Below are 20,275 nucleotides of genomic sequence, written 5' to 3'. Positions count from 1 at the left end.
CTCTTTTGAGCGACCTTTCTTCAGGTATGCTCGTATTTCCCATCAGCGTCGATCTTCTTTAGCAATCTAACTACCAAGCTTGCTGCGACAACAATGAAAGAATACGGTGACTGATAACCATCCTCTCTCAGATTCTGCGCCTCGATCTCCTTACTGAAACGCAGGCCTCGTCTTTCACCGAATGGTGGGGACTAGCACAGTCGACTATCGATCTTAGGACGTCTGTATGCAGAGCCCAAGAGCACATTCCGACTTTGTTCTATACCATACACTAGCGCACAAGAAAGCCATCATGTTGGCATTGGACTCGTCACGTCAACAACAAACATCATACTTTCACAACGTCCCTATGGACCCAGCACTGGTCGATCCGTTCGGATTCCAAATGGATAACCTCGGCGGGTTTGGGCAAACTTCTGGTTCAACCAGCGCCCCAACATCTTACTACGAAACATCACCTGTTTATGCTGATTCGCAGCTTGAGCCCAAAACTTCCGGTTTCCCTCCCATGCCTCCTACACCCCCATCCCTTCCAGTACCCTATTCCACAGAGCCTTATATGTCGGGCCTCTCCAGTGCATCTGGACCCTCCATCGCAAGCGCATCATCGTCGGCGATCGGTTCGCCATACTCCGGTACAGCACATACCTTCCCGGAGAGCTGGGTCGATACTAACCACGGTATCGGGCTTCCTGCAGCCGTCATGGATGAGTTCTTTCCCAATGAGTTTATGGGAAGCTCGTTAGAAGCGGATCATATGTATCAGAGGAAAGGCCTCGGCGACTTTGTTGGTGAGTTCCATGAGTTTGCATTCCGTTTTGTTATCAAAACAGATCCCTATGCTGCCTTTCGACCGTCAAATTGCCGACCCTTTCAAAACGCTGACTGGTGGCCAACAGATCCTTCCTTGATACAGCCAGTACACCAATATCCAAACTATTCAACTCCTACTATCTCGTTTCCGGAACACTTGAGCTATCCAGCCAACTGTGGATATTTCCCTCAGTCTCCTGACCCATCTCACCTCCCCGTTGCCGAGAACTACTCCGCAGATCACCTTTCACAGACAGGACTGGCAGTCTCTTCTCCTATTTTGAACTCTGCCCCCCACTCACGCCCCGTTTCGATCTATGACCGGAGGTCGTCCGTTTCATCCACCAATTCCCGTCGATCTCAGCTGAGTCCGGCTGCGAGCGTCGCAGATTTTGATGAAGAGAGCAAGGAGAAAGGACGCTGTCCTCATTCCGATTGTGGAAGAGTCTTCAAGGATCTGAAGGCTCATATGCTCACGCATCAATCAGAACGACCCGAGAAGTGCCCCATCGTTACGTGCGAATACCATGTCAAGGGATTCGCTCGTAAATATGACAAGAACAGACACACGCTCACCCATTACAAGGGTACCATGGTGTGTGGATTCTGTCCGGGTTCTGGATCACCTGCGGAGAAAAGCTTCAACAGAGCGGATGTCTTCAAGCGTCACTTGACCTCCGTGCATGGTGTTGAGCAAACACCGCCCAACTGTCGCAAGAGGAGTCCCGGTGCAGCTTCTGGCAAGAAGGTTTCGGATTATTGCCAGGATGCCACTGGCAAATGCTCAACTTGCTCTGCCACCTTCAGCAACGCACAGGACTTTTACGAGCATCTCGATGATTGTGTTCTCCGGGTTGTGCAACAAGTAGAGCCTAGTGAAGTTATTAACCAGCAACGGCTGGCGGAAGTGGACTGCGATGAGGAGGTCAAGAAGACCATGGAGAAGCACAAGCTCCTCGATGCCGCCGGCGACGTTGACGATGAACCTGAGGAAGATGACGACGATTATAACGAACTCAATCTTCAGCTGCGATCAAGCAAAGGTGCATTCAAGTCAAACAAAGCGAATTCGAGCTTAGGATCTCGTCCCATCTTGGGCAGCCACAACGCTGTTACCAAAAGTGGCAAGGCCCGTGCAACCATATCGAAAAGGCGCAACAACCGCGATCGCTACCCTCCTTCCTGGGGCTGCCCCAGCAGCAGCATGAAGACGAAGAAGCGCGTCTTGTGCGTCTTCGACGGCCAGCGCCGTCTGTGGAAAGATGAAATGATGCTCGACAACGAATTCGAAGTACGGTTGAAGCTTCCCGGAGGAGCTGGTGACGGTACAAACCGGGAGGCATATATAACTGACCTGGATGTCGAAACTCTGAAACGTGCTGAAGGCGTGTTGAGCGCCAACGAGGATGAAAGGGGCCCCTGGTTAGAGGGACCGGCAACCCATCTCATGGGACAGCCGGCGACGATGTTGCATACACTTTCTCATCCTCATGAAGATGTCGATATCGATGACTTGATGTCATGAATGCGGCCACCTTCCCTCGATGCCTCGTTCTCCCTTTTCACTCCTACCTTTTTGTTGGATACCTCTCTGTTTTGCATATGCTGCATCATGAATAGCGAAATCTGCGTGCTATATACCGGATATGATACCACTTACTATTTTATCTGCTTTGATGCATGATTTTTATGTCGCATTTGTCTGCCTATGTGTTTCTTTTTGGCTAAGTCACGGTGTCATGGGAAACGGAAAGGACTCTGATACCAGATAAAAAGCTCTACCTTCTACTTTCCATCAATAATATCTGCTCTGTTAGACAGAGATGAATACGACTTGTTCTTTCCGCAGTATTTCATATGGAAAATGGTGAGATATAACAATGACTACCGAGCCTTCGGCTCAGTGCGGCTGCAGGTAGAAGGTATGCAGAGTATCAAATGGGATAGTCTTTGGGCATATCTGAGCGCACAGCTGGAACCTCATAAGTCTTATACATAAATGTCCTGTTAAGGTGCTGTTGCTGGTTGTCAAGGGTAAATGGATGATAGGTGGATTTGCCTTGATGTCATTGTGGTGGTTCATGTTTGTTGGGATTCCCCGCAGATGCCAGGCCAGGCTTTGCTCCGCAATCTCCGAAGCCAGAGAGCCAACAACCATTCCCTCTCTTTCTTTCTTTCGGTCCCTACAGGAACTGAGTCAATCGCAAAGAGATCAACGCAGGGGCCACCAAGATGCAATTGGGCTTAAGGGAGAGCCTCCCTGCTCTGGTAGCCAAGCGTTTCACTGCAGCCAAGGAATGTGGCCACTTGATATTCTCGCATACTCATCTCTCCATAATCAACTCTGGAGGAATCTCGGTAGGCTGTGCTCTTTCAATTCCCCTCTCAGGTGATATAGCTATCTGTGAACTTACTATGCTAACCTGACGTTTCCAAGTATCAACTTCGTTACTGCCCAGCTCTCGCAAACAAACCTTCAGGCGCTCCTAAATCCGACAAGGATCGATCAGGTCCTAAGCCCGATCCTTTCGAGAATCCCTCCTCAGACCTTTTGATCGCTCAGATTCCTCAAGAAAATCCAACATATACACTTGTCTTGAACAAATTCCCTGTCATACCTAACCACTTCATCCTCGCGACAAAGGCATGGAAGTCCCAAACGGATATTCTCGAGAAGGAGGACCTGGACGCTGCTTATGCCTGCATCAAAGCTTGGAGGGATAACCGGACTGAACAGGGAGACTCGGGGTCAAAGAGACTATTTGCATTCTTCAATTCCGGGGACGAGAGTGGCGCGAGTCAGCCACATAGGCATTTGCAGTTCTTGCCAGTGGAAGCCATGTCTCAGGGTGACTCGGGAAGTTGGGAGCCTCTCATTGACACGGTTTCATCCCAGTCAGTAGGCCCCGACTCGGAGTACCGACGCTTGAGCCAAATCCCCTTCGCCCATTTTGCACTACCGTTACCACAGAACCCAACGGCAGATACCCTGCATGCGATCTATTTATCTCTGTACAGAGTAGCGCTCTCAACTGCGAAGGGAAGCCTGGGGGACCACGCACGAGTGACAGATGGCCCTGCGGCAATCAGCTACAACTTAGCCATGACCGAGTCGATGATGATGATTTGCCCTAGAAGACGTGAAACTGCTCGTATACCCGTCGACCCAAGCGCTTTGCCAAATGTCCAGGAACCTGGCGTCGTGGCCCTGAACGGCACGATTCTAGCCGGAACGCTTATGGTCAAAGCTGAGGCCGAGTGGAATGAGCTTCGGCGCAATCCGGATACGTTGGCGGACATACTCGCGTCTGTCGGCTATCCCCAGCCAGACTCTCGTGGACTCGCTCTGTTATGACGATCATTGACATGGTCTCGTCAAGGATCCACCTAGAGAGGATGTATATAGCATTGTCGCATCAAAGACGCACATGTCTTTTGCATTGTATGTAAGTCGATGATACAGTACATATGACACTGCATTCAGAAATCTCTCCATTTTTCTTTTCTTTTTTTTTGGGAAGCCCAAGATAAGCGACTAAATACGCCCAACAGTGTCCGGCCAAGAACAAAGGAGAAGCACAAGGAATACCAAGACGGGAGCAATGGGACAGTAACGCTGAAATAGCCTAAGAATTTTTGTCCAGAGCGCAACCTACATCATATCTTTACATTGTGCACTTCGCACCACTTCTTCTTGCAGGTCGCATTCCCGAAATGGTACGAGCCTCCATGAGTCCATATATACTGAGCGACCTTCTTCCAAGACACTCTGGGGGGCAAGCCTACACCTCTCGGTCGACAAGACGGCGCAAATGCATTAGAGGCTTGCTTTCCGGACCCTGAACAGGCGTTGACTGCTTCGCAGAGCAGTTTGATCTGTCTTGGGAATTAGCTGAGGACGAAAGACGACCCTTGGAATCCTGGTTACTCACATCTTTGTCTTTCCACTGGGGTTTCCTCACCCTCTGCTCCTTGGACTTTGTGAGGGTCCGGAATCTGCCACGGAGGGTTGATTCGGCTTCCTCGAATCCCCCGAGCCTCTTGATATCCTTGTATGATAATCCGCGACGTTTGCACTCTATCAAGAATGCATTTCGGGCCTCGTTGTGGCATGAGATTGACCTGCTGCTTGTTCGTCCTTGTCGGCTCAGGGCTCCGTTGCTGGCGATTGTGGCATGCGCAGATTGGATGATTTCGTAGCGATGCTGAGGGTACGTGAGGTCGTCATTGGCAAATGTCAACTGACAGTGTCCCTCGTCGTCGACTGCACTCCGGTCATTGGCGCTTGTTGAGTTGTATTCATGAGGTGTGAAGGGTTGAAGCACAAACGGTGGTTGCTGAGGGTAGTGCTGGCTGCGGCCTACAGAAGGTAGACCGTGACAGGCGTCCAGTGTGGCGTTACGAGGAATCTCTTCAAGCCGACCACCGTGATGAGGCAGTTGAGAAAAGCAGTTGTTCTGGAGCTCAAATTCCGGACTCTGCATCTCCCATGGCAGCATTTGTCCGCTACTGGACCAGTGGAGAGGCGTGGTGGCACTGCATGTGCCGGCGATAGGAGTACAAAGATCGTCGGTTGTGGCCACAGAGCTTCCCGGCGAGACATGGTTCTGGAATATCATAGCGCTCCCAGTGTGACTATACGGACAGTGCGCCTTGCGGAAACCGCGTCTAAACGAGTCCGGTAGACTCTCTTGCGAGGCACAAGCTGATATTGTATCTGATGTGGCGTTGGTCTCTGAGAACGAACCGAAGGGATCCGCAGCCATGTACAGACTCGACCTAGGAATGGGGTGAACCAGGCCGCAAGGATAGTTGTCGGACTTGGCCTCTTCATCACAGAAAGCACTGTCTTGTACGGGAACATCGATCTTCAGTTCGTCATGCCGTTCACGATTTTCAGGACCAGTGGGCCCTCCATCAGACTGTCTAGGTCGATGAAGAGTTTGGATATTGGCGAGACAAGTATAGTAGTCAGGAGAGAGTCCATGCTCCGGTTCAAAAGAAGTCAGGACATCTGACCAGGAGCAAACGTCTGGTTTCATCGTTTGTTCATCAGCCGTTGGCAATCTGTTTGAGGCGTCAACTATAGCTCCGGGCTGTCCTTCAGTGACCCCAGTGCAGTGGTTTGTCCAGGGCTGATCACAGTTGAAGACCTTTTCAGAGCACAGCTCAGACTGCTGATCGCAGGGCTTTGCCTGCAGGGGATGGCCACGGTTCTCGAAGAGGTAACTGGCAGGACCAGGATCAGTAGAATCGGAGTTCTTCTCGAAGATTAAACATGATTTGGAGTGATCCGGACCGACGAACACGCGGAGCATCGCTTTAAGAGAGGCCATATTACCCTTCCTGTCGCCTAGTTCACCGCTCCTGTCCTCTACGGCCGGTATAGATGGCGGGTGAAGCGCGTGCATGGGAAGTTTCAATGACGGACTATGCACGTTGCTGGGGTTGACGGGACACCTGCAGGACACATGTGCACACTGAGCATGTCAAGATCCATATGGAGAGGTTTCACCTGCCATGGGGCATGATTGACGTACCGACGATCTCTGACTGGCCGCCAGACGCGCTGTATGTGCGTCCGCTTTTTTTAGGGTGCAATGTCTTAGCTGTTAGTGGCGCCCTGCTCTGAGGACTGAAAAAGGAAGGAGAAGGAAGGTGAGATACAGAAAGAATGCAGCGGATGCTGTTGAAGGGAAATATGCCGATATGACGATGACTTTCACTGCGACATCTGAGAGCGACAGGAACAGAGTCAATTGTTCATGGAAGAGAAGCACAAGTTCGAACAGACGGTATGATGTCTCAGGTGTCCTTGTCTTCCGCAGAAGTCGTTACGATTCGAACATGTCGGGGGTTTCCAAGATCAGAGTGGGACTGTTTCAACACCCTGTGTGTGATGTAACGGCTTATCTGAGTCAAAAGCGAATGGATTGTTCGAGCTCTAAACGAGAGGAATAAATGGACAGGACAACAAAGAGACAGTTTCAGACTGGTTGGCAACCAAAGACAGACACCCCTATGAGCTGCTCTTGACATCGAACGACCAAGTGAGACCGGCCTTTAATAAGATCTCAGACCTTGGATCCCCTGGAAGCATCACCGTCTTCCATCATGGAAATCCCGAATCTTCACACGAGTAATGGCCAAGCCAAATGTCATTGCCTATTTGCCTCTTCCCCCAAAACTAGACAATGGGCTGGAGAACTATCGACTCTTGTCTCAATAGAACATGGATTATACCAGGAGAGATATCGCCTCCCATACACGACCTCTGCAGACCTGCTTCTCCTGGCCTCTACCAGATACTGCCATCCCCGATGATCAATTGACCAGTCTCAGGGCCTTCCCCGCAGGTCTCCCAAACCAGTAGTCCAAACAGTTTGAAGGACCCTTTCCAGACCACACCGAACGAAGTACCGGACATCCGGGCAAATCCCCCAGAGCAATTAGGAAAAATACCCTTGGTAAAGCCCAGTACAATGCACGAATCAGAAACGAGCGAAGACAGACACGCACCGACGGATCCAACCTGACTGGCGTACAGTGTAGACATGCTGGCCCGGATAGCCACATGCAGGACTTTTTTCCTTCGCACTTCCGCGGAGATCTTAGTTCTTGGGCGGCTGTAGGACGGCTGCAGTTGAACCTTTTTTTTTTCCTTTTATTTTCTCTTTTTACTTTCCGTTCTTTTGCCTAGACGGGTTGGAGAAATGTATCGAGGGGAAATAAGAAATAAGAGTCGGAGGATTTTCAAGCTTTTGGAGATCCTTACCTGACTATTGAACGGGACGTTTGATCGGAGTTGATGGGAGAATGCGCGCTGATACAAAGTACAATTTCTGTGCTTTTTTTCTCTCTCTTGCACTGGAACGGCCCCTTCGCGTCATCAGAACTGATAATGAGCGGAATACCATAGATACATGAAAGCGTGGATGGATTATGGTTGTTCAACGACAATTGCGACTGCATATGCAGCTGTAGGACCCTTCACCATCACAGTCACAGACATATCTGGACCAATGGATACAAAGTGTCCTCCCGGTTCTTACTTTAGGTTAGATAAAGCTAAAAGAACGCAAATTCAGGGTTGATCCCGCATCCTTAATTCTAATTCGACAGGCGAACCCATTCAGGATTGACAAAAGATCTAAGCTTCATGCCCTAGTCTAAGCTAAGTCACGTTTTCTATAATTATCCTTGCCGCAAACAACCCGCCTAGAGTGAAATGGACGATTGCCTGAGTCTTGCTAAGGTTCCAACCCGACCATACTCAAATCGATACATCCATCCTGGCAATCATGTTTGACCTTGAACGAATTATCCCATTATTGTAGCCAGACCTATTCTCTGCCATCCCCACTACAAGGATATAGGTGATCATCGCATTAATGCAGCATCCCTGAACCCACACAGTATACCGCCCTTGATGATGATCTCATGAACTCGCTCCATCAGTCCCAACGATGTGGTAACGTGACGATCACGTTATACGAGAGCCGAGCTTGAGGCACCCGCTGAGGCCGCGGTATGGTCTATAAGGCCACACAAGGGAATATTGAACCATCAGATTCCCTGAACTCAAGGACCAAAGTTCTCCATCAACGAAGGTCTGAAAATCGTCCTTCGCCTCTGCGGATAAACAAGTACAATGCCGGATTCTGACTTTGGTACAACCCGTCTTTGATGTGCGTTCCCGCTGCCGTCCATCCGGTTTGTCATCGCCGTTGTTTTGCTTCGGCCGGGTAGAAGGCAGCCGTTGGAATCTTCTCCAAAAGATTTTCGGATCCAGACAATTGCAAATCATACTTTCAATATTCTGCTGATCAGCACATTCCGGTTGACCCATTTGATTGGCATGACTGCATTGATTTGAGTTAATTCCCGTAGCGTGGTCTGATATCCATCCGATATGAATCTTTCCGATACCCTCCGCCTCAAATTGATACATACATATCCTGAGCTCAGACCTCAGCTTATCTATTTCAAGCCTGCTAAACCCCTTGATGATGCCGGAAAGGAGCAGACCAACCATGATCTGCCCGAATGTAGAGGCGAAAAGTACGGATACTTGTCATAGGCACGGACCGGAACTTTCTGTCGACGATAGGGTTCTGCTTTGCCTGTTCCGGTTCCCCACCGCGCCATTTCATGTCAAACGCTCTTGGCTGATAGCGACCCGATATGAGGATGATTCCACAACAACTCTTGGGCCCGATGACATGAGTTGAGCATCGCTTTCCCGCTTAGACCGGTCTTTTGCCTGGCTGCGTTCCTCAAAGTGGTCCAAAAGTCGGTCAACCAACAAAACTGCATTTGAAACAGGACATCAGATCTCTACGGTACAGAACCGGTCACGAGGACTCACCTGTTAGCAGTATGACCGTAAATGCGTATAATATGGCCGGGGACGTCATGAAGGAGTACGCCAACGCAAAATGTTGGACGAAGGAAACCATGCCGAGCACTAATACTGCAAGTACCAGGCGAACAGCAACGCCAATCCCGACGTAGAGCTTGCGCTGGTAGCGATGTGCCAACAGCGTAAAAGCCGCAAAAAGAAACATTGCGATTGACGCCACAACGAAAAAGTACACATAGACAAACCCCAGGACTTCCACATACATCATGAGCAACTGACTATTGTTCAGTTGGCTGATGTCTCGGCCCTCTGACGGCGTAATTCCCATGCTGGAGAATAAAGCTGCTGTTACGTTTCCCACCAAATCGTCGATGCGGTCATGGATCAGCAAATGGACATTACTCGTCACATTGGTTGGGCACAGCGGAAGGGTTGGTAGCTCTTCCAATATGTCCGAGATAATAGCTTTCTCCTTCATCGCTCCCCGACCATAGTCGATTTCCATATCATCAATAGTACTTCGCAGTAGCCTGATGGCAACCTCCGCCTCAGGCCGCGGCTCTTCGCATGCGAACAGGATTGTTTCGGTCAAATACGTCAATTTTAATGTGACATCCAAGGTGAGAGCAAGGATTTGCGATCCTTCAAGAAGTAGGATGAGGGCCACGTGAAACGGAAAATGCAGCTGAGCCCATGCTTGCTGAGAAATTTTGCCAAGTACGCCTCTTGGGGAGACATCGAAATAGGCTTGCCACAGGAAGTACTAAACCGCAGCCGAAGGTCAGTCGACGAAAGCAGAATCAGATCGCTAATGTCCCCTTACCACACTTGTGGTCACGCCGAATATGTGGACAAACGACCACTTGGTCCAGCCACCGGGTCGTACTGTCTTATTGGCGATCCTAGTCACTGCGATGACGCCTTCACCAATGATGATCAATGTAAGGAGGCGCATTCTGACGGCCAAATGAGTGTCTTCAAAGCCGATATCTGGAGTGATGTAAGATACCCCCATCACCGTCCACATTTCAAACCCGAACAAGATAAACCAAACGGTCCAAATGTACGAGTGAAATCCATGATCTTCTTGAAAGGCAAAATACATCTGTCACCCAAGTCAGATTAAGAACGTGGTTGTCATAAAATGTTCCTCATTGAAGGTAATGCGTACCCCGAAATAGACCAAACTCGAAGCGAGTAGGGCTGCAACTATGATGGACAACCCTTTTGCAGCGGGTCTCATCCGTTCATGAATCAAGCATATATTGACCGTGTATTGCACGGCAAGCAGTACTCGACTTCCACCAAGCAGAAGACTCAACGACTGAAAGGCCCAAACGTTCTCGCTGCGGATCTGAGTCGTGAATCGTGTTCCCGCAGACGCGAAGCCTACCATGGCAGCCAGCTGAGCAGCCTTGCAAATTCGTTCAAAAACCGAGTCTCGAGCGAATCGTATATCAAATAATGTAATCTGGAGCCATGTGAACCAGATGACCCCTAGGAAGCCTATATATGCTCCAAGAGCTGGATTTTAGTGTTAGATACACCCGACCAGCCATAATCTAAACCCAACATACCTTCGACATTGTTGATCTCGTGTGTCGCGGTAAATGAAGACAAGTTTGCAACGAAAAACAAATCGAAGAAGAGTTCTATGGGGGTGGCATCCGAATTGCGGCAAAAATGCGGAGACTCGCCATCCTTTTCGTCGATAGGCGTTGCAATAAGACTTAAGCCTCTGTGCTGTCTTCAGTTTGATATAAGTATAACTCCATGTAGATAGCACGTTTCGCGAGTTCACTCACAGCACGTCTTGCTTGATAGGCTCGGGCTTACGCAGCGGTTGACGAAAAAGGGAGAAAAATGGCGGCCGGGACATTATAGGAAAATGTGGACTGAAAATTCATGGGTATCATAAGTCTGAGCAGATCTGATCTGAGAAAATACTATACACCAGCTTCAACGAGCTGTTGGCCGGAAAGAGCGAAATGGTAACGCGTCAGTAGGAAAGAACGTCAGGTTGATGACGGCGACTGGCTCCCAGAGTCGCCTGCCGAGCCAGCTACAGAAGCGCCAAAGCTTTCGAGTCCGCGAGCGTTCTTGATATCGGTAGCAACTGACAGATCCTCATCGGAACCAGGTGTGAGGCCGGCCTCTTGTTTCAGTCTCTCATAGTTATCACCCGCTTCTTTAATGAGAGCTTGGATTTCAACCTCTCGAACAGCTATATCAGCCTTCTCCTTCCTCAGGTCTTCCATTCGGTTGATCATCTGCGTCCTTGACTTTTCCAAGACGGCCAACATCGTGCGCAATCGATCTAGACTTGTCGAAAGTCGAGGTAGCGAAGTTATTTTAGGCGGAGTTCTCGGTCTGTCAATATGGTCTCTGCCGCCGTTGCCGATTGCAGCCCTTCTCTGTGCGGCTTCGTAGGCCGCCTTCTCTTCTAGGTCCGAATCATCCTCATCAGAAATGGCTTCAGCATCCTCAATGAGTTCACGCATCTGTTCACGCTGCTTCACTTTTTGCTCGCGCTCGGCCTTCTTTCCCAATGAGATTCGACCGTCCTCCACATATTCGTCAAATCCCTCAGCAAAATCTTCGTCGTCGCGGATGAGCCTGGTATCGCGCATGTCCTCTTTTTCAGTCTTTGTCACACCCCATTCCTCGTCGCTCATGTTGTCCTCCAGAGAGATGAAATCCTGCTCTTCAGTGCCGTAGGCCTGTTCCTTGGCTAAGCGGGCTCTGCGCGCTTTCTTTTCCCTGATCTCCGCTTCGCTCGGGATGGCCGAAGGCGCAGATACTTTCATCACCTCACCAAACTTCGCAGCGACATCGATCGTCTTATCTTTCTCGTCATCCGTAGCTGTCTTAGGCGTCGACGGTGTGGAATCCCGGAGCTCTTTTAGATAATCGTCGCTGTAGCTGGGCCGCTCTGGTTCTGGTACTCTGATCGGAAGCTGATCTCCTAGTCCAGGTGGTTTTCCTGCCCTTTGAAGCGCACTCTTTTCCAAAGCTCGCCTGCCTAGTCCATGCCGTTTCGGCAGGACGACTTCGCTTTCCTGCCCGCCATCATCTGTCATGGACGTCTCGCTAGGTCCGAAGGATAACCGAAGTTTCGACTTTTGTTTTGAATTCAGGACATTTGGCCTCTTCACTACAGGCCCATTATCTGGTATATGTCAGTCGATGCCTCAGTCCTAGATCGAAAGCCATCTGCGCAGGTGAGTAGATACAGACCTTGTTCGCCGCTGTCGTTTTCCTCATCATCCCCGCCGACCTTGCGAGGCTTTCTCCGATTTGTGAACGCGGAGCTCATGCTAAATAGGCCTAGAAACTTTCCAATCAAAAGAAGTAAGATAATGGAAGAAGAGTTGGCGATTCTGGCCTTTGCGTCACTGGAACTGGGGCATCTTTTTGGAGCATGCGGGAACATTATTTCTCCGAGAGCTCATCCCGCTGCCAGCTCAAAAGTCCGCAACGCGCCAGAAATTGAGACACCACATCAGGACAGTTATTCAGAACGAGCTAGCCAAGATGCCTCAAGCTCAGCCCGAATTGAAGAAGGTATGCCTTGCTCTGCGTCCGTTATTCTAGCTTGACAATTTCCGGAGCTGACATTCATGGTTCGCTAGTATATGGAAAAGCGGGTGTTCTGCCAATTGAACGGCAACCGCAAAGTCATTGGCATCCTGCGAGGCTACGATGTACGTTAGGACTTACCCAAGTTGGCTTGCTGAAGAGATCACTTTTGCGACGGGAAATATGGATTATGATGGGTGTTTCTAGGACTAACAAGGTGTTTCCATTGCAGGTATTCATGAACATCGTCCTCGACGAGGCTTTCGAGGAGAAGCAGGGAGGAGAGAAAGTCGCTATCGGCATGGTGGTATGTCGCGCAACTTGGAGGCTGTTAACGAGCGAAGACTAATATGGCGTGGCCAGGTCATTCGCGGCAACTCGGTGGTTATGCTTGAGGCTCTTGAACGGATATCCGAGAAATAGAAACTGCGCCTTCTTGAGGGCCGGATGATGCGCACGGATTGAATTTACATCGTCATTGTGGGATTGATTTAATGCAATTAGGAGTTCATGGGTTGGTTGCTCATACGAAACGATCGAAAGCATTTTGGATTCTTTACATGTTCGCTCTACGGGAAAATAGAACACCTGATCTCTGCCCGACTGGGCTTGGTTCTTACCGGATGAATTCTACAGAGAAGTCGCGCTGGGACTACAGACCTGACTTTTGTCAAGATATCGTCATTCATGAGGCACTGAGAATAAGGCCGAGGAAATCGCATCACACCAAGAACCCGAATGAACCCCAATGCAAGTGAGCATGGAGCTCCGTTGTAGAAGACAATAAAAGTCAACATGTATAAATCGTTTGAAACAGATCTTCCAGCCATGCGCCGTGACGCTTGTTCAACCATTCCCCTCCAGTTTTTGAGTAAATGCGATGTAATAAAGTACAAAGGTGAAGAAGTTTCGTAGAATGCCACGGCGGGTAAGCAACTTATTTCGGCTTCTGGCCGAATTTGAGTTTCAGCTTGAGCCCGCCGCCGCCACCACTTGGTGTCGACGGCGTCGACGGAGCAGCCGGCGTCTTCGGTGGCTGAGGTGCCGGTGAAGCGGAGAGGTTTGGAATATGCAACTTCGGAATGGGTTGCGGGGTTGGATGAGGAGTTGCTGAGGGGGTGCTTGAACCCAGCTTCGATTGCTTGAATGTGATACGGGGCCCAGGTGGAGGCATCCCGTTCTCTTCGCGTTTGCGCTTCCCACTTGTGGAGGGATCTTTTGAGGGTGCGAGGGTAGTTCGGATTCGGCTGGACCGCGAGAAATGCATGCGGCCCTGAAGCTATTAGTATCAAGAACAAAATCCAAGATCGGAACGGGATTACCTTGCCAAGATGCTTGACTTGCCAATATCGCGGGTACTTCAACTTTACCATCACCGACGTGACCGAGTCATACAGAGCTTTGCACAGATCAGCGAATACGGAAAGTTCGAGAATTCCAATGCCGAGAGAGTTGCATGCAGCCCAGAGACATTCTTTGAAATTCTGATCTCCAGATATTTCCATTTTGAGCGCCTCAATGGCTCCAGTGACGGTTTGCTTCCTGGCGAGATCCGCCTGACGAACCTTGGTTGAAGATTCTTGCTCGATTATCAAGCTGTCGGCATTAGTGGAAGGCTCATTTTCCGGTTCGCGACCAAAGGCAACTGGCGCCAAGGCCTTGCCGAACAGATCATGAAGCCGTCGCCTGAACCAAAGGGAAGAGTCGCTCGACATGGTGAACATGAACCATTTCACAAGCTCAGGACTTTTGAATATATCGAGTTCGACAAGACATTCAAAGGCATCTGCGCGCAGAAGATCGTATGTTCCGGCCCGGGTGTATGGTAGAAATTGCATTATATCCACGTCCAATATCTTGGCACGCATGAGTTGCATTTGACAGCGCAGTGCTGCACGAGAGTAGACGTTTTGAAACGAACTTGACCATTCGTCCATTCTCCTGTACCGATCAAATTCCGCAATAGCGTCCTTTTCCAACTGCTCTTCAGCTTGGGTCTCAAGCATGCGTTCCATGTCGAAATCATCGATGTCGACATCGCGGGATTCAACTTTGCCAAGCATGGCATGGCATAGCGACTGCATCAAAGTGGCGACGTAGAAGTTATCGGAATACTATTCAAAGTGTAAGCGGAGATCGTATGCGTCTTGTAGAACGGCTTGCCCACCTCGTTGTTAGAGTTGTCATTGAATTTCAGCTTATCATATAAGAAGCGCTTGACTCTCAACGGTGTCTTCCCGTCATTATCGCGCACCTTAGATATAGCTTCTGGAATCGCAAGCTGAAGCACGTATGCCGCCCGGTCGGAGAAATCATTCGAGCGAGTCATGGGTGATCCAGGAAGGCAGAACAGCTCTTGGAAAGCCCTTTCAAGGTGAAAGAGCCCTAACCAGTTGATTTCTTCCTTTGCATGTTTTACTAAAGCTCTCGCTGCGGCTTCACGGATACCATAAAAGTATCTCCGATCCATCAATGTCCGAACAAAGATGGTTGAGATAAGGGGGTGCTCTCGCTGAGCTGCCATGTATTGCAGAGACTACCACTGTCAGTATAAGAAAAGAAACAGGGCAAGTCATTGCGCTCACCTCCAATTGCGCGACGACATCGCGATCTTGTTGAAGTTGCGAGAGGTACATATAGCCCGGCATCACAAGCGACAGCTTGCATATCCATTCGAAGTCCGCGTCCATGCGGATCCACTCGTATGACTCCTGACCCATTCGATCCTCGTCCTCTTTACTCCAGTCTGCGAGTCTCCACTCCTGCATTTCCTCTTCAGTCTGGAGCACGTCACCAAGGCAATACAGTAACACATCCTCTTGTGTTTCCGCATTTGGGTCCCCTCCGGATACCGCGGCTGCACGCTCTTTTTGCCTTTTGTTCCGCTTGAGCCTCTTGTACTTGGTATTGTAAGGGATGTCGAACTTGGTGACACCTTCTTTGATCTCAACGATGTGCTCATAAGGAGTACCGTCAGCTTCATGAATCCTTATCGTCATAGAGCCCGAGAACACTGGTTGAATGTTTCCGGCATAGACTCCTCGAATTTCCTCTTTGACATCGCGCATAAATGTGTTTTTGTCGAGATCACGCGTACTTGGTTGATCAGCTTGAACTTGCTTGATCATCATCTCCACCACCAGTTTCTTTTTATTGAATCTTTGCGTGGCTTGAAATCGAGGACATCCAGCACCGTAGACCCATTGTTGGAAGAAGGTATCCAACTTCGCATGGCCAAGTCGTTCGCATATCTTCTGGAATTGGGAAGAGGTGATCGCTCCATTGGGTATATCCCCCATTCGGGCATTCAGGAACATGCGTGAAATAATTCGAGACATTGTGGCTTTCCCACTTGCTTTTGTGAGACGTCGATCCAGAATGAAAAGGACGAGCGGCGCTTTGAGCGCGATGAACTCAATTTCAGAAGGATCGAGGTTCAAGATATTTCCCATATCATAGATCGAGGGACGTTCATAATCCAAATCGCACACTCGATCGGACATTTGTTTCAGTCGAAAACGGTATTCGTTATTACCGCAAAGCTTCCTCAAGAACGTATCGGTAATATACCAGGCGACACCAACCGTGACCCATGTGTCTGTGGGTTCCTTGGGAACGATATTGACACCGATCCACTGGCATGATAAGGCATGGACAAGAGCTCGTGTTGAGTCATACATTGGATCGATGATATCCTCAGGAAAGAGGAGATGGTTGCTGCATATTGACAAGCACGCCGTTGGCAGCGTGTTTTCGGGAGTGTCGTCCACAAAGCACATTTTGTAACTTGCGAAGGGATACGAGCCATAAGTCAGCGAAAGAAAGTCAATAGCTTTCGCCATGGGGAAACATGTGTTTCTGACTTCATCCCCCCTTCCTGGGAGACAGAACGCGTGCAAAGGAATAGCGTTCTGGCCAAGCTGCTCATCTTGATCGCTCTCACGGAAGTCGGAGAGGTTTATATATTCAAAGGGGCCGACGGCGAAGCCAATTTGCTTGGCAGAAAGAGGCGAGATACATGCGAAGGAAACCGTTTTCTTGCTAGGATCCCGGGGATCGACGATCTCATCTGTCATATCCCCAGAGCAAACCACTGACAAGTCAAGAGTCTCGTCGTCCGGAGAGATGAATCGACTACCCCCAGGTGTCTGCTTTGAACGATGAGCGCCAGACGGATCCCGAGTTTTGCGGTCGAAGATATCGCCTAAAGAGCACGGACATTTGACGGAGATTTCCCAGGTACAACGAGACAAAGGGTCGTCAACACAAGGGAACAGAGGACTTGCAGCGCCGTAACCGAGCGAGTTTGTTGTGTAAGCATGCGGATAGCGCCTGTCGCCGCTGTCCAAACCGACGAATTGTAGCCCATCCCGAATATTCTCAATCGTAAACTCGATGTAGACCGTGAGCGCCGAAAACCGAGGTAACGAAGTTTCTGCCAGTTTAGAACTCAAGGGCCCATCCGTGTCTTCTCCGGCACCACTAGCACGCAAAGTCATTTGATCCTGAGCCTCCTGCGAGAAAGGATCGAGCTCCTCAATCCGAACACTTTTCGGGATCGTCACAAGCAGGTCCGGCTCGGGGGTAGTCTTGAGCAAACCCTCGATCTTGGTCGATAGACGCTGGTGATAATGAGGGCCGTAGAGCTGGAGGTATTCGTAGGGATCCGCATATTTGATCGTAGGCGCCTTTCCATTGACATTTAAGCGTTTCAGCTCGCCCTGTCGGAAGTTCAATCGAATGATTCGAAGGTCCTTGTGATGCGGATGGATCGTGATTTCTGTCTTTCCCTTGAGGCTTCTGGTCGCAAAATCTATCTCCAGTTCAACTTTCTGGTGTGCGACAGTGAATCCCAATCCTGGCCACAGTGGCCCGCCGGGCGTATCGACGACGCCTGGCATCGCGCAAGATACTCAATCGTGCACTGCGCCGCGAGCGCCACGCTGACCATCCACCGTCATGTCCAGCTCAATGAGCAACCATTCCTCTCGTAATACTTCCTTATGAGACGTTCAAAAGATAAGGTGAGGAAAATTGTCAATGAATAAAGGTTCGTCAACGGCGGGGAAATGTCGAAGTGAGCAGGAGCGAAGTTGGCAAGATAGAAGACGTGATCGAAATAGACTCGTAGTAAATTTGTCTTTCGGTCTCAAGCTATATTTGAAGATGAAGAAGTGAAGGAAAGGCTGGGTTAAGGTGGAACAGCCAAGAAGTGTTCCTTCGAGCTGATCTACTTCACCTCACTTCCCTTGTCATGTCGCGTCAAAAGATGCGGAGCTTCCACCGGCAACACGTGATCGTAATCTGCTGTTACCTCCGAGAGTCCGAATCCGATTATTCCTCCGCAGAGGAATCTAACCTCGTTCTTTTTTGCTTTATCTGCCTCTGGAGGTTTGACGAGTTTTCGGATCAGACACTTCACATTAAATTGAAACTCTCCAAACTCTGCGAGGTCCTGTGAAGTAATTGGCCAGTCTCGGATTGTTCCACCGCCTCACCTACGACGCTATGAAACTGGGCGCAACAAATTGAGACGACGTTATTGTTTTCTTTGGGACAAATCCACAGCATACAACCGAGATCAAGATGAGCGCAATCTTCAGGAGGATCAAAGGTCCGTCCAGATATTTATTCATCACATAAACTATTCTGTAAACTAATCAACTCTTTCTTCTCGTCACACAGCGACTCAAGACACGCTTACCGATGAAATTTTGATGCCCCTGAAGAGTTACAAGTACCAGAGTGTGGATAAGTCTTACATCTCGAATTACATTCTGAAGCATTACGTATTACGCCCATTGCTCCTCCTACATACCGTACGCTCTCGCTCTGACAGAAAGATTGTCACACTAGTGGAATGCATTTGTCGAAGTTCTCCCGCTATGGATTGCTCCGAACATGGTCACGTTATTGGGCTTCCTTTTCATAGTAGGAAATGTGATGCTCATAGAGGTGTTTATGCCAGATCTTGTCGGACCGGTACGCATCCCTCAAGCACGAAGAAATCTACCCATGGGTCACTGACACTCTGTCCAAGGGTCCATCCTGGCTGTACTATAGTTTCGCTCTTGGCATGTGGATGTAAGTTAACGAGACGCACAGTGTGGCTGTTCGGGAAAGTGTCTGATCGATTAGGTATTCTACCTTGGATAACGTCGATGGTAAGCAAGCGCGGAGGACCGGGACGTCCAGTGGACTGGGTGAGCTTTTTGAGTATGTGATCACTCCGAGGCCGCATGGATTGTCACTAAACAACCTCCAGCCATGGAATTGACTCGCTTAACTGCACTCTGGCTAGTCTGCTGGAGACAGCAGCAATGGGCTTTGGCTCTTCCCAATTAGGAGCCTACACGGCTCTTGTTCCCTGTCTCGCGATGTACTTTTCGACCTGGGAGACTTACCACACGCATACCCTCTACCTGGGTTACATCAATGGGCCTACCGAAGGCTTGCTGGTTGCAATCGGAATCATGATCGCTTCAGGATACTATGGGCCTCAGATATGGAGTCGGCCGATTGTTGAATTCCTGAATTATCCCCAGATATTTGGGACTTATTCGGTTAAAGATGTCTGGGTCCCATTCCTGCTTCTATCGTTCTTTGTCGGCCATCTGCCGGGATGCGTCTTCAACGTCATCGAAGCTCGCAAAAAGCAAGGTCTGCCAGTGTCAACCATCTTCAAGGAGTGGGTTCCAATGATTGTCTTCACCGTTTGCAACATTGCTTGGCTCTTCTCTCCCTACTCGACTCTGCTGGCTCAAAATCGACTAGTCCTGTATTGTTGGACTATCTCGTTTGTCTTCGGACGGATGACCACCAAGATCATTCTCGCTCATCTTCTCAGGCAACCGTTTCCGTACTGGACTGTCCAGCTCACGCCGCTTATCGGCGGTGCGATTCTTGTGAACCTGCCCCGCTTGGGTCTTCCTGCAGTGAGTGCATGGGTAGAGCTTCTGTACCTGAGGGCCTATCTGTTGTTTGCCTTCGTCGCCTACATGCATTGGGCGTTCTTGGTGATCAATCGGATTACGACTTTTTTGGGTATTAACTGCCTGACCATCAAAAAGGATCGCTCGACGGCCAGGGAACAGGCTTATCGCAATTTCGGTGAGAGCACTTTGGAGGTCCCCGATGCTACGGACCCTCTCAAGGCTGGGCTCAAACACCACTGATCACGCTTTCATGTCATTATTTGGTTGATGACAAGCGATATTATTATCTTCATCCTATGGAGCGCCAAGCAGCGCACTCCGCATTGATCGGCTGCGAATTCAAGCCCTTGCTTATGACACTAAGGGCTTGTCCATGAGCGTTGGATTTCCATTACGTTCTGTTGTAATTATACTTTGTTTCGCCGCCTGGGGATATATCCTCAGCTCCATGACGAGTGACTTTACGAGTTTGGTTATGGCCTACGCGACGCACATAATTGTTGTATCATGAGGCATGGGAGCCGGTAGTGTGTGGATACATTTCACTCATGAGTTTATACATAGATGCATAATGGTAATATAGATA

General features: G+C 49.6%; 8 protein-coding genes across 8 annotated transcripts; 4 read left to right on the top strand and 4 right to left on the bottom strand.

Annotated features, from left to right (window-relative positions):
* Positions 1-292: 292 nt before the first annotated feature.
* On the top strand, positions 293-2,338 carry zfpA (putative C2H2 finger domain protein; the record flags this gene model as incomplete). Its single annotated transcript, XM_024823651.1, has 2 exons — positions 293-804; positions 976-2,338. The coding sequence occupies 2 exons, from the start codon at positions 293-295 to the stop codon at positions 2,336-2,338; spliced, it is 1,875 nt and encodes a 624-aa protein (XP_024679610.1).
* Positions 2,339-2,890: 552 nt separating this feature from the next.
* P174DRAFT_412202 (putative bis(5'-nucleosyl)-tetraphosphatase) lies at positions 2,891-4,306 on the top strand. The gene is made up of 2 exons (XM_024824292.1): positions 2,891-3,171; positions 3,251-4,306. Exons 1-2 carry the CDS (start codon positions 3,046-3,048, stop codon positions 4,166-4,168), a joined length of 1,044 nt encoding a protein of 347 aa, XP_024679609.1. The 5' UTR covers positions 2,891-3,045; the 3' UTR covers positions 4,169-4,306.
* A 324-nt stretch (positions 4,307-4,630) lies between these two features.
* On the bottom strand, positions 4,631-6,224 carry P174DRAFT_463164 (uncharacterized protein; the record flags this gene model as incomplete). Its single annotated transcript, XM_024830225.1, has 2 exons — positions 4,631-4,705; positions 4,746-6,224. The coding sequence occupies 2 exons, from the start codon at positions 6,222-6,224 to the stop codon at positions 4,631-4,633; spliced, it is 1,554 nt and encodes a 517-aa protein (XP_024679608.1).
* Positions 6,225-9,167: 2,943 nt separating this feature from the next.
* Positions 9,168-11,054, bottom strand: P174DRAFT_375985 (uncharacterized protein; the record flags this gene model as incomplete). Its single annotated transcript, XM_024822657.1, has 5 exons — positions 9,168-9,938; positions 9,999-10,280; positions 10,347-10,690; positions 10,744-10,922; positions 10,981-11,054. The coding sequence occupies 5 exons, from the start codon at positions 11,052-11,054 to the stop codon at positions 9,168-9,170; spliced, it is 1,650 nt and encodes a 549-aa protein (XP_024679607.1).
* Positions 11,055-11,190: 136 nt separating this feature from the next.
* On the bottom strand, positions 11,191-12,491 carry P174DRAFT_423866 (uncharacterized protein; the record flags this gene model as incomplete). Its single annotated transcript, XM_024825156.1, has 2 exons — positions 11,191-12,344; positions 12,413-12,491. The coding sequence occupies 2 exons, from the start codon at positions 12,489-12,491 to the stop codon at positions 11,191-11,193; spliced, it is 1,233 nt and encodes a 410-aa protein (XP_024679606.1).
* A 174-nt stretch (positions 12,492-12,665) lies between these two features.
* Positions 12,666-13,569, top strand: P174DRAFT_444766 (putative small nuclear ribonucleoprotein SmG). The gene is made up of 4 exons (XM_024828172.1): positions 12,666-12,739; positions 12,808-12,879; positions 12,987-13,061; positions 13,118-13,569. Exons 1-4 carry the CDS (start codon positions 12,710-12,712, stop codon positions 13,175-13,177), a joined length of 237 nt encoding a protein of 78 aa, XP_024679605.1. The 5' UTR covers positions 12,666-12,709; the 3' UTR covers positions 13,178-13,569.
* Positions 13,570-13,691: 122 nt separating this feature from the next.
* P174DRAFT_394895 (transcription initiation factor TFIID subunit TAF2) lies at positions 13,692-17,655 on the bottom strand (the record flags this gene model as incomplete). Its single annotated transcript, XM_024823650.1, has 4 exons — positions 13,692-14,027; positions 14,077-14,868; positions 14,922-15,290; positions 15,319-17,655. 4 exons carry the CDS (start codon positions 17,653-17,655, stop codon positions 13,692-13,694), a joined length of 3,834 nt encoding a protein of 1,277 aa, XP_024679604.1.
* A 482-nt stretch (positions 17,656-18,137) lies between these two features.
* On the top strand, positions 18,138-20,216 carry P174DRAFT_444765 (sn-1,2-diacylglycerol cholinephosphotransferase). The gene is made up of 6 exons (XM_024828171.1): positions 18,138-18,368; positions 18,440-18,543; positions 18,611-18,736; positions 18,795-18,838; positions 18,893-18,970; positions 19,020-20,216. The coding sequence occupies exons 1-6, from the start codon at positions 18,341-18,343 to the stop codon at positions 19,927-19,929; spliced, it is 1,290 nt and encodes a 429-aa protein (XP_024679603.1). The 5' UTR covers positions 18,138-18,340; the 3' UTR covers positions 19,930-20,216.
* Positions 20,217-20,275: the final 59 nt, after the last annotated feature.

This window comes from Aspergillus novofumigatus (genome assembly GCF_002847465.1).
Source record: "Aspergillus novofumigatus IBT 16806 chromosome Unknown P174scaffold_7, whole genome shotgun sequence".
NCBI classification, from domain to species: Eukaryota; Fungi; Ascomycota; class Eurotiomycetes; order Eurotiales; family Aspergillaceae; genus Aspergillus; species Aspergillus novofumigatus.
The sequence above is the reverse complement of the archived record's forward strand: the minus strand, read 5'-3'. Positions and strand labels throughout refer to the sequence as shown.

Coding starts and splice junctions, on each gene's coding strand:
- P174DRAFT_444765 (XM_024828171.1), top strand. CDS start 18,341: ATGAGCGCAATCTTCAGGAGGATCAAAG. Junction 18,544..18,610: donor ATTACATTCTGAAGCATTAC/GTATTACGCCCA, acceptor TTGTCACACTAG/TGGAATGCATTTGTCGAAGT. Junction 18,737..18,794: donor TGCCAGATCTTGTCGGACCG/GTACGCATCCCT, acceptor ACTCTGTCCAAG/GGTCCATCCTGGCTGTACTA.
- P174DRAFT_412202 (XM_024824292.1), top strand. CDS start 3,046: ATGCAATTGGGCTTAAGGGAGAGCCTCCCTGCTCTGGTAGCCAAGCGT. Junction 3,172..3,250: donor TCAACTCTGGAGGAATCTCG/GTAGGCTGTGCT, acceptor GACGTTTCCAAG/TATCAACTTCGTTACTGCCC.
- P174DRAFT_444766 (XM_024828172.1), top strand. CDS start 12,710: ATGCCTCAAGCTCAGCCCGAATTGAAGAAG. Junction 12,880..12,986: donor GCATCCTGCGAGGCTACGAT/GTACGTTAGGAC, acceptor TTTCCATTGCAG/GTATTCATGAACATCGTCCT. Junction 13,062..13,117: donor AAGTCGCTATCGGCATGGTG/GTATGTCGCGCA, acceptor TGGCGTGGCCAG/GTCATTCGCGGCAACTCGGT.